The sequence below is a fragment of the Canis lupus genome, chromosome 18 (genome assembly GCF_003254725.2).
Source record: "Canis lupus dingo isolate Sandy chromosome 18, ASM325472v2, whole genome shotgun sequence".
Classification (NCBI taxonomy): Eukaryota; Metazoa; Chordata; class Mammalia; order Carnivora; family Canidae; genus Canis; species Canis lupus.
In genome coordinates this window covers 36,250,962-36,273,549 of record NC_064260.1, presented here as the reverse complement: position 1 = coordinate 36,273,549, position 22,588 = coordinate 36,250,962, and the positions used below count along the sequence as shown (strand labels likewise).

The following is a 22,588-nucleotide window of genomic DNA, read 5'->3' as shown; positions in this document are numbered from 1 at the left end:
AGCAACTGAACAGGAGAGAACACAGTGAACAAAGTTTAGCAACGGAAGTCAAAGATTTAAATTTTGATACTAAAATCACCAAATCAATAACTATGTATTCTGAGCATATGAATATTAGAATATTGTTTTGTCTGCTCAGTTGATCGCCTTGCCTCTAATTCACAGAATGGGCCAATTAGAGACTTTTTGCAAAAAAGAATGGACTCATGACAAACATACTGATGATATTGAGTCAATCAAAAAGATTGTCAGTTAGCTGTATTCAAATCAATAAATTGCTGGGCAATTGAAATGATCAGATGAACCACAACATAATCATTCTTAAGTAACTTAACCGAAGACAAAAACAACTTAGTTTTCATAAGTATTTGTATTCATGATTAAGGATTGATTCCTAGTATTTCTCTTTTTAGAAAGTAAAAATAATTCTAGGATAGTAAGGTAGAGTGTATAGTTTGTCTAACTCTGTAGTCCAATTTGAAAGCATGAAAAAAATAAAATAAATAAAGGATGACTTATGTTTTAAGAGAGAAAATAAAATGCTATTAGAAAGGCAGACTTAGGCCCCTTCTTTGGTCAGCTAATTTATAAAATAGAAAATATTTATAAACCCAGAAAATAAAAACAGTAACTCAACAAACCTCAAAATCAATGCAATTTTTAAAATCATAGTCAGATTTTTCACTAGTAACATGGTAGGCAAATGCTATATGACACTGAATTCAGGAAAATCAGGGATTTTTGCATATATTTTTAATTCTTAGTGTCCAACAAATTTTTGGGCAGAAAAACTAAGATGCTTAATAAATACTCATAGATTGAATGAATGCATTCTGGACAAAGTAAAAGATGTTTCTTATAGTGCAGTTTATAAACTTGAAATATTGAAAACTACCTAAATTGTTGAATAACAGAAGAATGATTAAATTGTAATATTAGCTATAAAAACCAAATGGAAAATTTATTCCTGAAAAATACCATAGCACACATTAGGAATTCAATATATGGCTTAGCAGCAAATTTGAAGAGTTGGAGAATTAATGATCTGAGAGACAGGTCAAAAGAAAATATCCACACTAAAGCTTAAAGAGACAAAAGGTGGAAAATAAAAAATAGAGCATAAGAAACAAAGTTCAGAGTAAAAAAGGAATATATATATATATATATATATATATGTCATTAGTGTTGCTTCAGAGGAGAGGAAATGCAACTGAAACAGTATTTGAAGAAAAAATTGCAGACAATTTCCCAAAACTGATAAAATACTGGAGGCCACTGACTTAAGCCCTAAACCCTCAAGTATTATAAATACAAAACAAAAATAACGTGCACACACAAACACTAAGAAAAATCATAGTAAAAACCAAATACAAAGGATAATCTTAAAATCACCAGAGAAAAACAACATTGTCTTCAAAGGACCAATAAGATTTATACCTGACTTCTCAATTAAAATAAACAAAATGGAAGTCAAAGACAATGGGATTATATTTCCAATGTGTTCTAAAAAAGTAGCTGACAACCTAGTTTCACACTCAGTAAAAATATGAAAGTGAATATATGGAAGTGAAACATATATATCTTAAGACAATTAAAAACAGAGAAAATTAATGAGCAGCAGACTCATACCTAAGGAAATATTAAAGGATATTCTTAAAACAGATATTCAGTGATTCCTGATGGAAATCCAGAGATACAGAAAGATCAACAGGACAATTAAAAATGTGGCTAAGACTAACTGAATATTGACTAAAAAATAATAATTATGATGTTTTGTAGAGTTTGAAATACATATAGAATTAAAACATACATCAGCCTTTATTCAGAAAGCATATATATACAAGGAGAGTAGGAGTTCCAAGGTCCTTGAATTATCTGAGAAGTGGTAAAAACATTAATTTTTAAAAAGATTTTACTTATTTATTCATGAGAGACATAGAGAGGTAGAGACATAGATAGAGGGAGAAGCAGGCTCCCTTCAGGGAGCCTGATGCAGGACTCCATCCCAGGACCCTGGGATCACGACCTGAGCCAAAGGCAGATGCTTAACCACTGAGCCACTCAGGTGCCCCTAAAAATATTAATTTATATTAGATGTAAATAGGTCAAGGAAGTATTATAATCTCTAGAATAATCACTAAAAGCATGTAAAACTACCAAGATAATTGGGAGGAAGTGAATAAAATAATATAAAATACTCAATAAATCCAAGAGAAGGCAAAAAGGGAGAGAGGGGAAGATAACAGGACATAGAATATACTGTAAAAATCAAATAGCATGTTAGATTTAATATCTAACTCCAAATATCAATAATTATATTATCAATAAATGGACTAAATACTTCAATGAAAAGACACATTATCATACTGCATTAAAAAACTATAATCTTTCAAACAAAGCACTCCTTCAATATAAAGATCAAATCTAAAAATAAAAGGATACAAAAATACATCATACAAACTCTGATAAAAAAAGCTGAGGTCACCATATATAAAATGAGATAAACTATAGTCAAAAAAATTACTGGAGATAAAGAGAAACATTCCATATTAGCATAAGGTTTAATTCATCAGAAAGATGGTAAAATTCTCAAATTAAATGCACTCAATAAATAGCTTCAAATTATAGAAAAGGAATAGTCATAAAATAAAAGGAGAAATAGACAAATCCACAATTATAGTGGAAGATTTTAACCAAGTTTCTCTCAGTAAATGATCTAACAGGCAGACAAAATATCAGTAAGCATATACTGAGAACACATTTATCAAACAAACTTGATTTAACTGACATATGTAGAACACTGCACCTCCAGACTATAGAATACATATTCTTTTCAAGTATACGTGGATCATTTATAGAAATTGTCCAGATATTGAGGGGGCCATAATGCAAATCTCAATAAATGGCAGAGTTGAGATCATACCAAAAATGTTCTTCAACCACAGTGAAATAAATCTAGAAGTCAAAAACAAACGTACAAATAAAAAATGTTTTAAATATATGGAGATTTAAGAAATATACTTCTGAATAATCCATGGATCAAAGACTATAATAAAATGGGAATGACAATGAATATAAGACATTAAATTGGTGGAATGAAGCTAAAGCCATGCTTAGAGGAAAATTTATTTCCTTGGATGTAGATATCAGAAAAAAGAAAGGTGAAAAAAAAAAAAAAAAGAAAAGCCAGTGAAAATGGACCTTGCAGAGGGTAGGAGTTTAGATAGGAAAAAGGAAATAAGAGCATTTTGGTCAAACCCAGCATAATGCAAGTATGGTCAGTCTGGTCCTGGATAAGAACAAGGAGGGTCTGCCATAAGAATACAGTGCAATGGGTCCGCTAGTTGATGTTTCTTGAACTTAGTAGGAAATGAAGAGAATTGTGAGTAAGTGAGATGTTCAGAGTCATACTTCAAAGGCGTATCACTCAAAGGAGGAGTGTTTAGGATGAACTACCTTCTCCCTGCAATACATTCATCACTCTCTCTCTACTGTAGTGATTTGTCTAGTATCTCCCTTCCCTGTTAGAGTCTAAGGGGGCAGCTCTGGGAGGCAGGAAAGTACATCTGTCTTTTCAGTACTGTATCCCCAGTGCCTCGGATGCTGTTTGGAATATAGACAATGCTCAATAGATATTCACACACTTAAAAACAATGAAAGAAATGAGAAGTTTGGAAATCAGAAAACCATTGTTAGAGGTTGTTTTGGATTGTTATAGGTTGTTTTAGATTGACATATGAGTAGGTCATAGGGCTGCAGCTATCCAACAGTAAGGATATTGGATACACATATAAATGACCAGATTACCTCCTTTTCTATTTTCTTATTTCCATTAATTACACTACTTCGTTCATTCATTCATTCATTCATTCAACAACCTTGTATTAAGTGTCCACTATGTACTAGGTATGTTATGGCCCTGGAGGTACAGATGGGAGTAAAGTTCCTGCTAAAATGGAGTTTACATTCTAATGAGGAAACTCAGACAGAAAATAATTATGTATATGATAGGCAAAGTTAGTACCTTGAAGACAAATAGGGCAGGGAAAAGAAAATTCCAGGTTGTGAGCATGCATGGCAACCCTAAGACCTTGCTGGGAAGCCAGGCTGGCTGGAGCAGAGGAAGGGTGGGGAGAATGGTGTTCAGACAGGGACCTAGTAAAGTAGGCATGTAAGCATTTAGTAAGGGCTTGGGTTTCATTCTAAAGGAAATAAAAAATTATCGGATGATCTGAAGCTAAGGATTCCAAGATCTGACTTATGAATACAAAAGGATCACTCTGGTCTTTAAGTGGACAATGGATTGTCAGGGAACAGGAGTCAAAGGAGGCAGACGAGTTAGGAAGCTAATCTACAAGTACCTTGACTGCTTGAATTCTGCTTTCACCCAATTCCATATATTGCCCTAACACTTCTTCCCACTAGTCTCCTCCTTGTCCATCCACATCCACTCAAATCTATAACCTCATTACCTACCTACTACTTTCACTATTATGATACTATATAGACATTCTAGTTTGAAGAATGTAGGAATAGAGTTTCCCATTCCTACCTTGAATAGCTTTATAGACAATACTGAATAAAACAGAAAGATAAATAGTGCATTTTAAAACATTGAAATTAAGCAGCATAATTGAAGGTTTGGGCAGTAAGTGAGAACAAAAATTAATCATAAAATGTTTATTTGAAAGCCTTTGATAATTTTTTAATTAATGCACATTTATGGATATAAATCTAATCTTTTGGAATGTCTGACTTGGACTTTGTTTCAAAGAAGCAGGTGCAATTAGATTACTTGTTTGCTTTATTTTAATTCACAGAGAATATATGGGAATTCATTTAAAAATATATCAAAACACAAACAGGCATCAGTATCAGCCAATATCAGGATATTTGACTTTTCTAATTCAAAAAAAATTATAAGCATAACTCTGCATGTCTGGAATACACAATAATTTTATATTCTTAAATACAACACCATAATCTTGGTGTTGTATATACTATATACAACTACACTATAAAAGAGTTAAAGGCCAATGCTTAAAGCTGAGCATTCCAAGAGCCAGGCCACAAATTTAACCTACTATGAGAGTTTAATCCTAGGAAGTGTAATTAGATTTGGCGAATATCAAAGATAATTATTATATTAACATTTGTCTTAATTGGTAAGACTTCTAGAAATAAGAATTTGAGTGTAGCAATTTAGGCAGTTTGCTTTCCTTAAAAAGATAGTCTATTATCAAAATTGACCTGGGGCACCTGCATGGCTCTTTCAGTTAAGCATCCAACTCTTGATTTTGGCTCAGGTGATGATCTCAGGTTTTGAGATAGAGCCCGGTGTCTGGTTCCAAAATGGGTGTGGAGTCTGCTTAAGATTCTCTCTCTCTCTCTCTCCCCCTCCAACTGTCCCCCATCTCTCTCTCCCTCTAAAAAAAACAAAACAAAAACTGACCCACACATTCACTGTCTCTATTAAAAACTGTTGATATATGATGAACAAAATGAGAAGAATGTTATAAGCAGAAGATGCTTACAGATTACCATCAACTATATGCAAAACTACATAAATTATTGAATAGTAATAAATCATATGCTATTGAATACTCAAGAAAATTAGAATATGACTTTCAATTTTCAATATGTGTTTTTTTTTACTGTTTATAATCATATAGACACCATCATCATTTGTCTGCTTAAAGAATTTCTCATTATTATTAATTTACCTTTCTTTGAAAAGCGAAAGACTATAATATAGTTCCATTAGTTAGTGCATCTCAAAACTGTTACTGAGAGAAAAACCTTGAATGCAGAAAAAAGAATGTCATTTCTTTCAAGCTTCATTTCTTCTATTGGATGAATAAAAAAAGGCCTTATCAAAATTGATCAATGCAGTATTGTTTGGATTTATATTTTCTTGGAAAGGTAAATACAACTAAGTGAATGCCACCAATTGTAGCCAGACTTAATTATACCAGAAGAACTGTTTTTATAGCAATTGTAAAAATGTAAATAAGGTTTTAAAACTGATTCAGAAATTATATTTTATAAACAAAGCTTTGATTTTAATTTAAACAATTCTCTTCGGGTCTGATATGTATTATTCAGAATGTTCTGCATTTGTTGTGATTGAAATAGTGATATTTCGGGAAACCAGGGGACAGAAACACCTGTTTCTTATCAAATTACATCTCCTAATGATTATAACAATTTTATGCACTAGATTAACTTTAAAATGTAAATACTGCAATATTTAAAAGTTTAGATGAAAACTCATTTAAAACGTAGCAGTGGAGGGGCAGCCCGGGTGGCTCAGCGGTTTAGTGCCACCTTCGGCCCAGGTTGTGATCCTGGAGGCGCAGGATCAAATCCCGCATCGGGCTCCCTGCATGGAGCCTGCTTCTCTCTCTGCCTGTGTCTCTGCCTCTCTCTCTTTCTATGTCTCTCGTGAATCAATAAATAAAATCTTAAAAAAAAAAAGTAGCAGTGGAAAATGTGAAACAAAATAGAATATATCCTTACCTACTTTAGTCCAAATATTCCTGCTAAAAAAGCATATTATCAAAAGCATCTACATCAAAAATGTTTTTCATAACGCATATTGATTTTGTCCTATTGCAAATATAATCATCAATTATTGAAAGTTGGAAAATAACAAATAAAAATTTGAAACTCAATAACAGCTGTCAATATTTGGATATATTTTCCTTCAAGTCATCTGCCCGTCTGGTTAGCTGTTGATTCATCTTTACCTCTATCCATATAAAATTAGGATAATACTAAACATGTTTTATAACTTGCTTCGTTGTTAGTGTCAAAACTCATGAGATACTGAAGTATATTTTAAATGAAAAAAATCAAAGAACTTTAAATTTATGTTCTTTTTTGAAAGAGTGAAGTACATGCCAAGTTGAGTCATGAAGAGAAATGTCAGTGTGATCCATGGCAGCTGCTTGCTTCCCTGGGAAGGAAGGGGCCAGTTAAGAGTACAGTAGCTAGCAAACCCCTCAGCGCTCCACAAAGTCACTAGTGGGAAAAGAACAAAGGCCTTTCCAATGCAACTAACACAGATGTGCCCAAAGGCAAACTGTCAGAAACAGTTAAGATGACAGCTACTCACAGTTCATTATTTCCTTCTCACAGGTCACTGGGTGACAAGCTGGGTCAGTGTGCTTTGTTGGCTGTCCCAGTCCTTCCCCACCCCCTATTCAATTTAAATAAGGTAAAAGGCTCCATCGGATAAACTAATGTAAACAAACACATTCCAGACACTTAAAGATGCCAGAATATGGCATTTATTTTATTTTGGACCAAACTTAGAATTAAATGTACGCACAATTCAGTTTATCCAAGCAAGGAGACAGCCACATTTCCATATCTCACTGATAGAAGAAGAAAAAAAACACTTTAAGTGTTGCTAAAGCAAACAAGAAAATATAACCTATCATGAACTAGGAACTTCAGATTAAAGACCTCACACAGTAAGAGATTTTCTTTTTTTCTTCAACAGGAAAAATAATTTTTTTCCACATTACAAAAAAAATAATAGTAAAGATCAATAATCAGACTCCTTTCCACAAATGTTTGAAATGTATATTAAATGATTCTGCAGATGGGAAAGCCTGGTTTGCGGATTTGTGGTGATTGTTATAGTTTTTTTAAGGATATAATTTAAAATAGTGCATCCATCAAAATGGCAATAGTCCAATCAAGTTTTTATGATATAATACACATAAAATTTTAGTAATAACTTCAAGTGACTATTCAACATGATGCCATCCTTTTATAAAATCACTGGAATAAATACTACTAGGAAAGAGTAATAAAACAGTGGTTAGAAGCATAGATCCAAATGGTTGTGGGTTTGAACCCCAGCTCTCTCATCTCCAGCTGCATAACTGGGCACATAATGAAATCACTCTGAGTTCAGATGCTGTATCTTTATTAGTTTTAAGAGTCCCTCCACCATCAGATTATTGTGACAATAATTTAAAAAATGTATAACATTATTATAAAAATAAGTACTTCCAATAGCAGTTGACACATGGTAAGTGTTCAACAAATGACAACTATTCGTTACCTATCACCAAATTTAGAGTATGCAAAGTGAGATACCATTCAAGGTGGGAAATACCTTGGCTAATTATGACAAGTTATAGTCAGCTATTAAGAGATTTTTTTAAATCTCTAATCCATTCAGTGCAAGTCTCTATAAATCAGTAAATCTAGGCTGTTGGATTCAGTAAGAAGACAGTGGTTCACAGTCTCCCTTAATATTTTCTACCTCTTATTTAGTCTTCACTAAAAGCTGCATATATTGACATATCATTTATTCTCTTTCTAAACCATTCCACTCTTTTAAAAATTTTGTAATGTTCCATTAATTTATTTACAGAATTAATCTTTTATGTTTTTAAATTTAAACCCAATTAATTAACATATTATGTATTACTAGTTTCAGAGGTAGAGTTCAGTGATTCATCAGTCTTATATAATACCCAGGGCTCATTACATCACATACCCTCCTTAATGACCATCATCCAGTTATACAATGTCCCCACCACCTCCCTCCAGCAACCCTCAGTTTGCTTCCTATGATTAAGAGTCTCTTATGGTTTGTCTCCCTCTCTGATGTTGTCTTGTTTTATTTATTCCTCTATTCCCCTATGATCCTCTGTTTTACTTTATTTAACAGCCCTTTTCCAAGATACTCAGTTAAAATGATAGGCCCCATTTGAAAGGCTAAAGATTTGGAATAATCTCTAAGACAGAACATGAATAATTAGGCCAAATAGCATAGAGGCTAAGAAAAAGACTTTGGTCTCAGATAGGCCTGCCTTAAATTACTACCTGGAAGGCCTTAGGGAAGTAACTTAATCTCTCCATGCCTCAATTTGTTTATCAGAAAAAGAGAGATGAATACCTCTATTTACATACCTCATAGATTATTGGGCAATAATGCACATAAAGCACTGACATGAAGTCATATATGTTAAAAATTGAATATTATCTTTCATTTTCACATATTACCTGTCACTAACTACCAATCTCTCTCTCTCTTTTTTTAAGATTTTATTTATTTATTAATGAGAGACACAGAGAGAGCAAGAGAGGCAGAGACACAGGCAGAGAGAGAAGCAGGCTCCATGCAGGGAGCCCGAAGTGGGACTCAATCCCAGGACCCCAGGATCACACTCTGGGCCAGAGGCAGGTGCTCAACTGCTGAGCCACCCAGGCATCCCAATCTTTCTGTCTTTCCTCACATTTGGCTACTTGTGGTTCTCTCCTTCTTTGGCTACTTCAAAGGAAATAATATACATTTATATCTCTGCATCTTTTTATTCTTTTCAATTGTATGTTCTTTCTCCAGATTATTTGCTCATTAGTGTTTTTTGTTCTAAAATTTTATTTCTTTCTCCAATTTCCACAGCTCAGATCATTTCACATTATTCCTTTATTTTTTGTGATGATTTTTTTCTGTATTTTGTAAAATTATCATTGATAAAAGCAAGAAAATGTAAAGCCCTCCCTTAAGGCTGTGATAATTTAATGCACTGATTCTCTTATATTTGGACAGCATGTAAACCTAATAAGACAACCTAAGTTTCAAAGTAATCAATATGCCAAATTCAGTACCATGTTCTAATTTTGCCCAACAATTCCTTCCAAAATGGGAGGAAAGTAATTGCTTTAAGTACTTACTCTCTACTCAAAATAACTTTGTTAAGGAACAGAAAGAAGGAGAGAAACTGAAATTACATCTATTATGGTAAATCGTGGAGGTGGAGAGTAGAATGAAGATAAATCCCCGTGGCTTTAAGAAAAAAAAGAGAGAGGGGGAGAGAGAGAGAGAAGGCTAGAAGAGTTGCTGTAGCCTGAGACACAAAACCTGAGAAAGGCTTACTAAGATAAGGGTCCTGGGAATTTTCTTATGAAATAAATTCCAAATATATTTAGTCAATTCCTATTGACTAAAAATCACAAGTCTAACTACAACCTCTATTAAAAAGTGTTTTCTACTCTACTTGTTTTCAACACATTTGCACAGACCACTCATTGAGCGCTTCCTATATTCCTGAAAATTTAAAGACAATTAATTTTAACAACTCAAACAAGTATTATGTTAAGTGACATGAACTGCTTTGTTGTTTGTTTTTCTGTTAGTTTTGTGAAGATTTTTTGGCTCACATTCCCTAATACTATATACATTTCTCCCAATGTCCCATCATCAGACTGTACTGCTTCAGAGGAGATAGAACAACAAAATACAGAAGACAAATCAAACCCCTCAACCACCTAGTGCCCTCCATCCTCATAGAAAATATTTCCAGGCTGGGGAAGGAGGGAGTCATGGGAAATTAGGAGTTATCACTGGAGTCCCTGTACACTGACCCACTAGGACCACGGCCAACAGGTGACAAACACAGAAATCCCATGTAGGTTTCAGAAATCTGGGAGCAGCAGGAACCTGTGCCTCTTTGAGTAGAACCCAGGATAATGACAAGACCCCCTCATGCTCTCAAAAAGCTTACAGTAGAAGTGGCTGCCAAGAGAGTCTAGAAAGGCCAACAACGGTCTCATAAAATAGTACTTAAGTTCTCCAGTGGCTCAGTTTTCCCTGAGTTCCTGTTTAACATGAAAACTTCAAAGATTGCTCCCAAGTGACTACATTCTAGTGACCTGAACAGAGTGGCCCCGCTGAATAGCTGTGGCTTTGGGGTCATGTTGGGGGTATCAGAGAGTTGAGAATCATATATGATTAAAAAGCAAGTAGCAGAAAAAGAAGCTAGAACTTAAGTCTCTGTACAGGTCCAAGATATTTCCAGACTATTATACAGCAAGGTACTAAATTTGTTCTTTTGTTTATGTGCTCTATCTTACTCAAAATAACAAAACCAAAGTGAGGTTTAGATAACAAAGAGACAATAAATTGAAAAGTCAAATTTGTTATCAGGAAAAAAATACTCCCCTTCTGTTAAAATCTGAGGCAACAATGTATAATTTAAAAATATAAGATAGCTTTTAATTGAAATAAAAGCTGTCATATTGTATACATTAAACTTATACAATGTTATATGCCAACTATCTCTATAAGGCTGGAAAGTTTTTTTAAAAAGATATTAAAAGTCATTTTTTTCTTTCTTCATGCAACTGACATTTCTATCTACAGTTAGAATATTTAAAGTTAGGAATTCTCTCAAACTTTAGTAAGTACAATAAAAAGTATATTACTCCTTTAAGAGTTCATTTCCAACAATTATCATATTAAAATTGCAATTTATAACATCATTTTGTGATTTACAACATCAAATTCAACAAAAATAATAATAACACTACTACTTATAATAATAAACATTAACTTTCCAGTTAAATAAAGAGAATCAGAGAAATAGCTTCTATTTTCCAACCGAGGGTTATTTTCATTTGGTTAACAAAGTCATTGGTTAGTGTTATTCTATAGAAATTATGTCAATTTTTAAAATTATCACTGTTTAAGACCATCCATTTTCATTTACTCTCAGGTCGAAATATAATAATGTTGTTATGAAACGCAAAAAGGCTTATCTATGTGGGTATAAGGTTCTTAAAGCCCTCTTGGTATTTTCACAATTGGAAATATGCTCAGTATCACTTTAATTATGTTATTTCAGAGTATTTTAGTGAGATCCCAGGACAGTAACCCTTCTCAAGTATATTTATAAACAATACTATGCATCAAGCCTTAATGAAATACACATAAATGTCACCTCTCTTCATCAAATGTGACCCGAAAACAACTGTGCTTGAAAGCCAAAGGGTTTTTGAGATATTTCAATAATCTTCAAGAAATCAATCTTACATGAAACTGAAGGAAAACATCGAATGTCATTGAGCAATAAAGCTCCCTTCTGTCAGTGTCCTACCTCTGAGCAGAAGCCTTAGGATGTTTCTCTTCCAGTTTCCTCACCAGTGCCACTGTCAGCTGCCTTGTCTCCCCAAGAGAACCTTCTGGCATTAAGTGGGTGTCTGAAGGCTCTGGCAGTTGCTTCAGACCAGGGACGGTGGCACTTTTTTGCAGAACCTAATAAATGAAATATAACAATAATGTAGCTACTTTTCATTGAGTGGAAATATCTAAGCTATATATGCTCCACATTTAACATTACACTTTTTAGGGTCCCTCCAGTCTTCCTCATTCAGCACAGAAATTATTTGTATACAGCCAGATGGAAAGGCAGCAGTCCTAACAAAAGCGACTAGGTCATCCACTATTTAATAAAATAATGTTTATATGATGTTTATATAAATATAAATGTGAATATAGACATTTATATTATGTATATGATTTTAAACAATCAGTATCATTAAGATGTGAATTTGTGCTTGTCTCCTGAAAGCAACTTGAACATTTTCTCTTTTCAAAATACATTTTAGAGATCTATTTCTGTCTTGCCTCTGGCTCACTACACTGACCTCTTCTGTTAAGCTGCTACCATGTTCCTGATGAGTTGTAGTCCGGGCACCATGGTGAATGTGATACTCTGTCTGGGTCACATCCACTTGCGCAGTTAGCTCCTCTAGGAAGGTCAGAACAAACTGAGGATAAGCCTAAAGGAAAGGAAAAACATTAAAAGTACTACTAGCCTTGTAAGTAACAGCCAATAATCTATACAACTGTAATGATGGGAGGATAAATTAAATTCGTAGTAAGAAGGTCTGATTAATACAATGTACCTTATTATCTAATTCAGATCAAGATCAAGCCAAACACCTTTAATATTAGGATTTTCAGTTAGTTGTTTACTCTGATCAAGTTTAACTAGATTGCTAATCTTTACTTTCAGAGAGATGATAATATGAAAATATTAAAGCCATACTATATAATAATAATAATAGCTAGCATTTATTGAGTTATTTCTACATAAAACGTGCAATTTCTATATTGTCTCGGAGTATTCATTTCTGCTCTAGAAGACAAGAAAACAAATGGGATGGATGAAATGCATTAGCTGCATTAAGCATTGATAAGTTAGTAACCTGAGGAGTATCAGACAGAAAGTAACTAGAGCATAAGTCTATGAACACAGATAGAAAGGGATAGAAGGGCAAAGTAGGCGTTTAATAATCATGATTTGCTACATACATAAATGAAGCAACAAATACTAATAACATGCTAAGTATAAATGAAGCAACTGAGACACATAATAATTGTGAGATCTTTAATTGGCCACCTCTTGCTGACTCTGATTTTGGATTTTTTTCAGCCAAATAAGATGCATAGCTGCCCATCAGGCTAACTGGAGAGCATAACTATTGGTCAAATGTATTTGCCAACAAGCTTTCTGATGGAGCAAGTGGTTGCCATTTCCTCAGACACCTTTAGCATGTTGGGCACCCTTGTTCAAACCTCCACACTGGGCCTTGTAGCCACATCATCAGAAAGAAGGGTGATGCAACAGAGAAAGGATATGTCAATTTTGCAGAGATTCAGGTATTACGACCCTTTAACCCACTTACATCTATCTAAAGCACCTTTCTTCCCATACATTTTGCTTCATATTTGAAATTGAGCAAAAAACTGTGATCTGAGCATTTTATCTGGTCTGTGCACCTTTCTGTTCCATGAAATCTATGATAGCTTATCTAGGAGTGTACTTGGAGGCTACTATTGCATCAGAGTGATTTCTACATGACAATATATTTACATGTTAATCCTTGCTACAGTCCTTTGAAATGGATATTATTATTTTGCCCATTTTAAAAACAAGGAAACAGACAAATGGAAGTTAAGCAACTTGCTCAGTGTCATCCAGCTTGTTTACTAGCCCATAAAACCTAGATATCCTGCCTCAAGTGTGATTATAAACTTCGTTTTTAAAGCGTAGAACTAAAGTTCTGACAAAAATATGAAGAGGTGTTCAGGGAATAATTAAAGGGCACTAAAATCCTTTTATTGTTCTGGAAAAAGAGATACTGAATAACTTTAACCATTGTTCTTGAAACTATATAAAATGTTGAAAATGTAAGGGGTTCCAGAACCTTAAATGCATATTACTAAGTGAAAGAAGCCAACCTGAAAAGGCTACATATTGTATGATTCCAACTATAAGACATTCTGTCAAAGGCAAAACTGTAGACATAGGAAGAAAAAAAAGATCATCAGTTGCCAGGGGTTAGCAGAAAGGGAAGGATGAATGGGCAGAGCACAGAGAATTTTTAGGACAGTGAAACAATTCTGCGTCGTACTATAATGGTGGATGAATGTCATTATACATTTATCCAAACCCATAGAATATACAACACTATAAGTGAACCCTAATGCAAATTATGGATTTTGGGTCAATAATGTGTCAATGTAGATCCATCAGTTGTAACAAATGACCACACTATATGGGATGTTGATAGTGGGGGAGGTGGTACATGTGTGGGGAAATGGGGTTTATGAGAACTCTTTGTACTTTCCACTCAATTTTGCTGTGAACTTAGAGCTGCTCTAAAAAATAAAGTCTATTTAAAAAATGTAAGGGACTCCACCAAAAGTACAAGTGACAAAAGACAAATAGCTAAATTTTACCATATCAAAATTTAAAACTTTTGTGCTACAAGGTCCTCAAAAAATGAAAAGGCAACCTACAAAATGGGAGAAAATAATTGCATATCATATGTCTGATAAGGGATGTATATAATGAATATATACAGACCCCTTACAACTCAATAATAAGAAGACAAATAACCTAATTAAAATATAAGCAAAGAATCTGGGTAGAAGATATTTCTTCAAAGAGGGTATATAAATGGCCAACAAACACATGTAAATAACATGGCTCTAATTCTGACAGTTGTAAATCCCTTATATTCTGATAGTATGAAACTATCATATTTTGAATCCTCTAACAGAGGTAAAGACATTTTATCTAAGTTTATTTCAGAGGTATGTTTTCCTCTTATTGGAAGAAAGCATAGCTGGAACATGGGAAACCTCAATATATATCCAATGAGCTGGTTGAGGCTGTCCCCAAAAGGTAGAGCCATGATGTATCTGAATGTTCTGCTAGACATAGCAGAAGCAAAGACCAAAAAAAGAAAAAAAATGTCATGGCCTCTCCTTCCTAGAGTTGACATGACAGTCTAGCTAAGGTGGCAGACATACACAAGTAACACAGAGTGATGAGTTCTATTATTCATCCTCCCACCAGATATTTGGAGAGATTTGCAAATTGTCCTGGCATTTTCCATTTGGAATCTTTCTAAACCATCCCCACCCCAGGTAATGACTATTCTAACATTTTGATACCATAGTTCTTTGGAATTCTCTGTGCCAAGACAAAGTTCTCTTGATCTCTAACCAGGCACCTACCAGTTCAACATTCAAACCACCAGTATCAACAACTCCCTCCTCTAAAATCTGGAATTCTAATCTTCTCTTCTAGGGAGTTGTCAGCCTCATCTTTGGATTTTTTTCTCCCAGTGCACCTGCACATTATTCCAAATTGATGCCTATTGTCTTAACCCTCATTATTTCCCAAGTCCCTCAGCATTTTGGGCTTCATTATATTCTTCTCATTCAAATCCACTCACCACTGGAAGATAAATTTAATGATTTGTATAACAATAATTGTATAAATGATAATGTATTTACTAATACATCTTTGATCACATCATTCTCACTTAAAAAACTTTAACTAATAGCCTCAGTACACACTGATTAACAGTACTGTACTCTTCTGGCTTCAAATTCTAGCTGTGCCATTTACCAGCTTTGCGGCTAGAAGTTCTACTCCCTTGAGGGAGGGAGAAATTTTCTATGAAAACTGAGTAAGAATCTTCTCAGAATCTCATGCTGACCAAAATCACCTTCAGGATATGGAGATAACTCTCTGCTTGCTAAAGAGGATCCCATCCATTTGTGAGATTTTTTTTCACTCCTATGTACATTAGAAACTAGTCCACATATTTGACTGAACTTGGAGCTCCACAGAAATACTCATGTCCTTATGAAAAATACAGCAAGCAGGTCTACAAAATATGTCTTAAATATTAAGAATATTTAATGTCTTAAACTCTTAGATGCTCTATCTCCTCTTGGTCAGTACATGATCAGGAATATTTTTAAAAAGTGCTTCTTTTTTTCTGATCATAAATGCCTTTTATAGAAAACTTAGAAAATACATAGAAACTTAAAGAAAATAATTATTCATCCTCCTATCACTTGTTTTGTGTAGAAACTTCCAGTTTTGTTTCTACACACACACACACAAACAATCTTTGATACAGTATAAATAAATGTTTTCTTATCTGATTTTTCTCAAATCACATTAGCATTTTCCTCTGTCATCATTAATTATTCTACATTATTTGTAGTATCAACATATGGTATCCATAATAAAGACATATCTAATATATTTATACAATCTCACTGTTGATTACCTGTTTTGAATTTTCAATATTATAAACAAAGCTCTAATAAATACCCTTAATGATCTATTATGATACATACTATTAATTAATGCCTTAGGGTAAGTTGTTGTAAGTGGAATTTCTGAGTCAAGGGACACCTGGGTGGCTCAGCAGTTGAGGGTCTGCCTTTGGCTCAGGGTGTGATCCTGGAGTCCCGGGATCAAGTCGCACATCGGGCTTCCTGCATAGAGCCTGCTTTTCCCTCTGCCTATGTCTCTGCCTCTCTCTTTATGTCTTTCATAAATGAATAAATAAAATATTTTTTAAAAAGGAATTTCTGAATCAAAAAGAATATGTATTTTTATAGATTTTGATAAATATTGCTAAACTAACCCTCAGAAATATTATCCCAGTCTCTTAAACAGCACCCAATGTTCCTTGTCTCCTATTATTTGTACCCTTGTGTGGTTCCATCCACATTACAGCAGGATTGGTATATGTGACCCAATGAAGATGCCAGAAGTGTTGTTACCTCACTTCTGAGGTTAGGTTATGAGACACACCATAGCTTCCATTTGGTTCTCCTGTTCTCTCTTGCTCTTTTGGATCTCACTAGCTCAGGTTGTGAACAATACTTTGGAGAAGCCCATATGCCAAGAAACTGAAGCCTCTTGTCAACAGCAATATAAGTATGCTTAGAAGCAGATATTTCATCCTAGTCAAGTCTCAGATGACTGCAGCACTTGCTGACACCTTGACTGCAGCCTCATGAAAGACTTTGAATTAGAGCTACCCAGCTAGTCCACTCCCAGGTCCCTGGACTCAGAAACAGAGATAATAAATATCTGTTGTTTTAAGTCACTATGTTTGAAGGTAATTTGTTACACAGCAATAGATAACTAATACAAAATACCAAAAAAAAAAAAACCCCTCTAAATATAAATACAAAAAAAATGTTCATGTTTGTTTTCTTACATTTTCATCAATATTAGAATATTCCTAGTTTTATATCTACTGATGTTTAACAGGGAGAAAATACTGTCTCACTGTTTTACATTTCTTTAATTTCTAAGCAGGCTGAATGTTTTTATTTGGTTTCGCTCTTCTAATTTTTCTTCTGTCATGTATTTCCCTTTCACATCCTTTATCTATATTTCTATTGAAATGGCAATCCTTTTCTACTGCTTTATCATGTTGATTATATACTAAGGGTACGATCCTATCTCCGGCATTTATATTGCAAAGATTTTCCCTGCTTGTCATATTTCTCTATTTACTCTTTGTTAGGCGACGTAAGATTTAGGAACTTTTAAATTTTTACATACTCAAGGCCATTAGTTTTTTCCTTTGTGGATTTTTTTCAGACTTTATTTATTTATTCATGAGAGACACAGAGAGAAAGGCAGAGAGAGAAGCAGGCTCCTCATGGGGAGCCCAAGGCAGAACTTGGTCCTGAGATCCCAAGATCACACCCCAAGTGGAAGGCAGAGGCTCAACCATTGAGCCACCCAGGCGTCCCTCCTTTGTGGATTCTATCTTTGTTTGCATGCTCATAAAGAAGTCTCCTCACCACTAGTGTGGGTTAGATGCTTTAATCCAGGCTTTCTTCTAGACATTTTATGGTCCCCTGTTAAAGTCTAAATCTTTAACTTAGCTAGAACTGCCGGATTGTATAAAGGAAGTAATCTAACTTTAGTTTTTTTACAAATGAATAGAGTAATATTTAACTTTAAAAACAAGCCAAATAAAAGAAATGAAATTTATCCAAGTAAAAACAGTATTGAAAAATGTCAATGTTATATTTAAATTTGTATGTTATTATTACATATCTACAAATTATCAATTAAGTAGAATCAATATGCCAGAATCATTTGATAGGCCAGAATTTGTGCCAAATACTCAACATGTTAGTATTAATATCTTCCTTTTGCAGACAAATAATGTGAAGCTTGCAAAAGACTAAATGACTTATATAATGCCACACAGCTAATAAGTAGTGGAGCCAAGATTAGTTATTAATATCCTAAAGCAATTCTGTCTTTTTTTTAATAAATGGAATGAGCTCCATTTATGATCCAGTCACAAATAATTATCGAATTATTCTCCACTTTAGCCTTAACTAGATGGAAATAATTTTGGACGTGACTAAATTTAGATCTAATAAAAATTTCTAAACCTCTAAAAGAATAAAATTCCTTATTAATAGTTCTGCTCTGTGAATTGTAATAAAAAAAGAACAGCAATTATGTTTGGGAATGGAACATTAAAATTTTTAGAATCAAAATCCTCTTAAAAAATCATGTGTTTGAAACACAGAAGTATGAACTATTTGCTAGCTACTGTTGGGAATGTACCATTGGGAATAATTAGGAAATTATAAATTGCAAGAAAGGGACAGGTAAAAGCTATCCAGTAAAAGTGGATGTTTAGGTCACTGAATTTGGGGAAAGAAAAGAAAATACACTGAAACCTTGGTCCTGCTCTACTGTGTCTGTTGGAGGGAAGAGCAATACTTAAATAGAAGAGAATTGTGTTCTGGGTACTAGGAGTCTGCTCTGTTTAGGTATATCTCAGAATGAAGCGCTCCTGTGTAGGTACAGGTCAAAATGCTAGAAGGATATTTTAGTACAGTCTCAAAACTCTACTTTTTATGGGGCGCCTGGGTAGCTCAGTCAGTTAAGCATCTGACTCTTGATTTCAGTTTCAGCCCAGGTCATGATCTCAGGGGCATGATCAAGCCCCATGTCAGGCTCCACATTGAATATAGAGCTTACTTAAGATTCTCTCTCTCCTTCTCCTTCTGCCCCTTTCCCTGTTCTCTCTCTCTCTCTCAAAGAAAATGTACTTTTTGTTTTTACGAAGGTGCATAAGTAGTTTTGGTCTGTCTGTGACTCCCTCTCCACTAACCTGGAGCTTCTGGCTCAGGAATGTAGTACAGTCAGAAACAGGACAAGGGGAAAAGTAGGGTGAACCTCAGAATGAAGTTGGATAAAGGTTATTTGAAAAATGCTTTGCCATTTGATGTCTATGTCAAATTCCCTGCTTAGGAACAAAGCTAAAAGTGTATGTAGTCCTGGTTGATTAAGTTAAGTGACTGGGTTGGAATTTTAGCCAGTGTGCAAATAAATAACTACTCCAGGGAATGCTATTATCTTATTTTTTAAATTTAAATTGTATCAAAGTCTCTAAATTTTTAAAATGATGCAGGTCATGAAATAACAGCTCAACAATGCAATTCTAGAACACTACAGAAATAAAACTATTATTTTTTTTTATCAGTCAGTGTCCAATAAGGAGATATAAACCACGTAGTAATTTGAACAGGAAAAGTTTAATATAAACAATTGGCAACAGAGGATCAGACTGTCAGGAAATTGGCTAGTAAAAGTTAAAGACAACACTATAGAATATGTGAATAGCACATATAGGGAGCAGCGGTGCTGCTAGGCCTGAGATAGAATGCCCAAGGCAAAGGCCTAACCCAAGGCTAAGATCCAAACCACATGGAAAAGTCCACAGCCAATGCTCACTGGATGCTGAAGAAGTCCCTGAGGTAGTTCACCCACAGGATTTACCCTAAATTTGCCTTTGGAGCACCAGAAGAAGCTGCCATAGGGAGGTGCCTAGCTGGTGACACCCCTAAAAAGCCATGCATGAGGAACATGCTCAAGGAAACTATGTGAAAGTGCCACCTGGCAATCCTCAGCAATGAAGCTGCAGGAGGCAGATGCTTGGTGATAAATGGTAGATTTGAAACTGAGAGGAAATATATGGATAACTGGCATGCTCTGTGTTATAGGTTGAATCGTGTTCCCCCCGGAAGTACAATGAGGTCCTAACCTTTGGTACCTGGGAATGTGACCTTATTTGGAAAGACGTTCTTGGGACACCTGGGTGGCTCAGTGGTTGAGCATCTGCCTTTGGCTCAGGGTGTGATCCTGGAGTTCCAGGATGGAGTCCCACATTGGGCTCCCTGCATGAAGCCTGCTTCTCCCTCTGCCTGTGTCTCTCTCTGTGTGTCTTTCATAAATCAATATATAAAATCTTCTTTTTTTTTTTAAAAGAAGTTCTCTGCAGATGTAGTTAATTTAATATTAGGTCCTTAGGGTAGGCCATAGAAGAGAAAAATTTGGACACAGACACATGCATGGAGGAGAACGGCATGTGAAGATTCAGACACAGAGGGAGATGGTCATATGAAGATGGAGGCAGAGACTGGAGTTATGCTGCCATGGTCAAGAATGTCTGGGACTGCCAGAGATGGCAAGAGCAAGGAAGAAAGAAGCTTCCCCAGGAGGACTGAGAGGGTGCACAGCACTGCTAGCACCTTGATTTCAGACCTCTGGCTTCCTCTTATTCCATTCTATAAATCCAGAATAAATGTGGATTTATTCTCTTCCACAACTGGAGAGAATAAATTTCTGTGGTTTAAGCCACCAGTTTATGGCACTTTGTTACAGCAGCCCTAAAAAATTAATACACTATGTATGTCCAATTCCATTCATCTGAGTAATTTAGCATTTCTGAAATCATAATGGTGGGATCCTGAGGCAAACACAGGTACCAGTGATTAACCTAATTTTTGCCTGTCTTAGTTATCAATGATTAACATTCCATTTAGGCTTGGAATCACAGAATAGGAAGAAAATCTTGAGAATTCAAGGCCAGTATTATTGAGGCAAATTTTTATGCAAATATAATATACGTATAGAAAGTACATAAATCTTAAGTATACAATTCAATCCATTTTCACTATAGTAAATACCTATTTAATTAACCACCCAGATCAAGAAAGGGAACATTATCACAACACACCTGAAGTACTCCTCCTATCACTAACCTCCAACTATACCCACTCTCCTGACTTCTAACACAACAGATTTGTTGTTTTTGCTTGGTATTAAAGTTTAAACAACTTTAATCATATAGTGTATATTCTCTTATATCTGGTTTCTTTGTAAACCATTAAGTTTTGATATTCATTGTTATGGGTAATTATAGTTTGTTTATTGGCACTGCTATCTTCCAAAGTCAGAAGACTAAGGCCCATGATCTAAATCTAACTACCTGTTTCTGTAAATAAAATTGTATTGAAACACAGCCATACCATTTATTTACATATTGTGTATGGCTGCTTTCAAGCTACAAAGGCAGGGTTGAGAAATTGGGACACGAATTGCATGGCTCACAGAGCGTCAACTATTCAGTATCTGACCCTTCACAGAAGTTTTCCAACTCTGCTACATATATTCCACTGAATGTCACAATTTATTTATCCATTCATTCTACTGCTAATGAGCATTTCTGTAATCTCCATGTCGATGCTACTACAATTAGTGCTGCTATTAACATTTTAGTAAATATCTTTTCCCTAAGATATTGTATAGACATGTTGCATAGACAGTGGGTTGTATATAGACAAGTTCAAATTTAGTAGCTGTTGCCAGTTTTCCAAAGTGCTAATTTCTTCATTTTAATGACTAAGAAAACTGATGTGGATATCAAAAAGATACCTGCACCCCCATGTTTACTGCAACATTACTCACTATAGCCAAGATATGGAAATGACCTAAGTGCCAACTGATGAATGAATAAAGATGTGCTATATACAATGGAACATTAATCAGCCATGACAAAGAAGGAAATCCTGCCATTTGCTACCACGTGGATGGACCTTGAGGGCATATTATGCTAAGTGAGATTAGTCAGACAAAGACAAATACTGCATTATATCACTTATATGTGGAATCTTAAAGAGCTGTACTCCTATAAACAGAGAAAGGAATAGAGGTTACGAGGGGCTAGAGGATGAGAGAATTGAGAGGTTGTTTATTGGTGCAAATTTGCAACTATTAGATCAATAAATCCTGGAGACCTAATGCATAGCATCGTGATGATAGTTAACAATAATGTATTACATGCTTGAAAGTTTTTTGAGAGTAAATCTTAATCTCCACAAAAAAGACATAATTATTATATGATGTGATAGACATGCTAGTGAATGCTATAATAATCATAGTGCAATATATAAAGTAACAAATCAACATTTTGTATGTCTTCAATTTACACAGTGTTATATGTCAATTAGACCTCAATAAAAATAATCAATTTAATTTAAAATCAATAGAAATAATTTAAAAAAAATACCTGGTGCCCTGAAATGCTGGGTTGTATCATAGTGATGAATTGGAAATAATTATTCTTGGTTTTAGAG

General features: G+C 34.6%; 1 protein-coding gene across 25 annotated transcripts in view; it reads right to left on the bottom strand.

Annotated features, from left to right (window-relative positions):
* Positions 1–22,588, bottom strand: part of DCDC1 (doublecortin domain containing 1) — a 482,427-nt gene that overhangs the window by 198,560 nt on the left and 261,279 nt on the right. For all 25 annotated transcript variants that reach the window (XR_007403614.1, XR_007403613.1, XR_007403622.1 and 22 more), the window contains 2 exons: positions 12,451–12,585; positions 11,901–12,058 (listed from right to left, as the gene is read on the bottom strand). Coding sequence is in view for 3 of the 25 variants with exons in the window: in XM_035701486.2 (XP_035557379.2) it covers positions 11,901–12,058; positions 12,451–12,585 (293 nt within the window). In the remaining 22 variants the exon portion in view is untranslated. The remainder of the gene's footprint in view (positions 1–11,900; positions 12,059–12,450; positions 12,586–22,588) is intronic.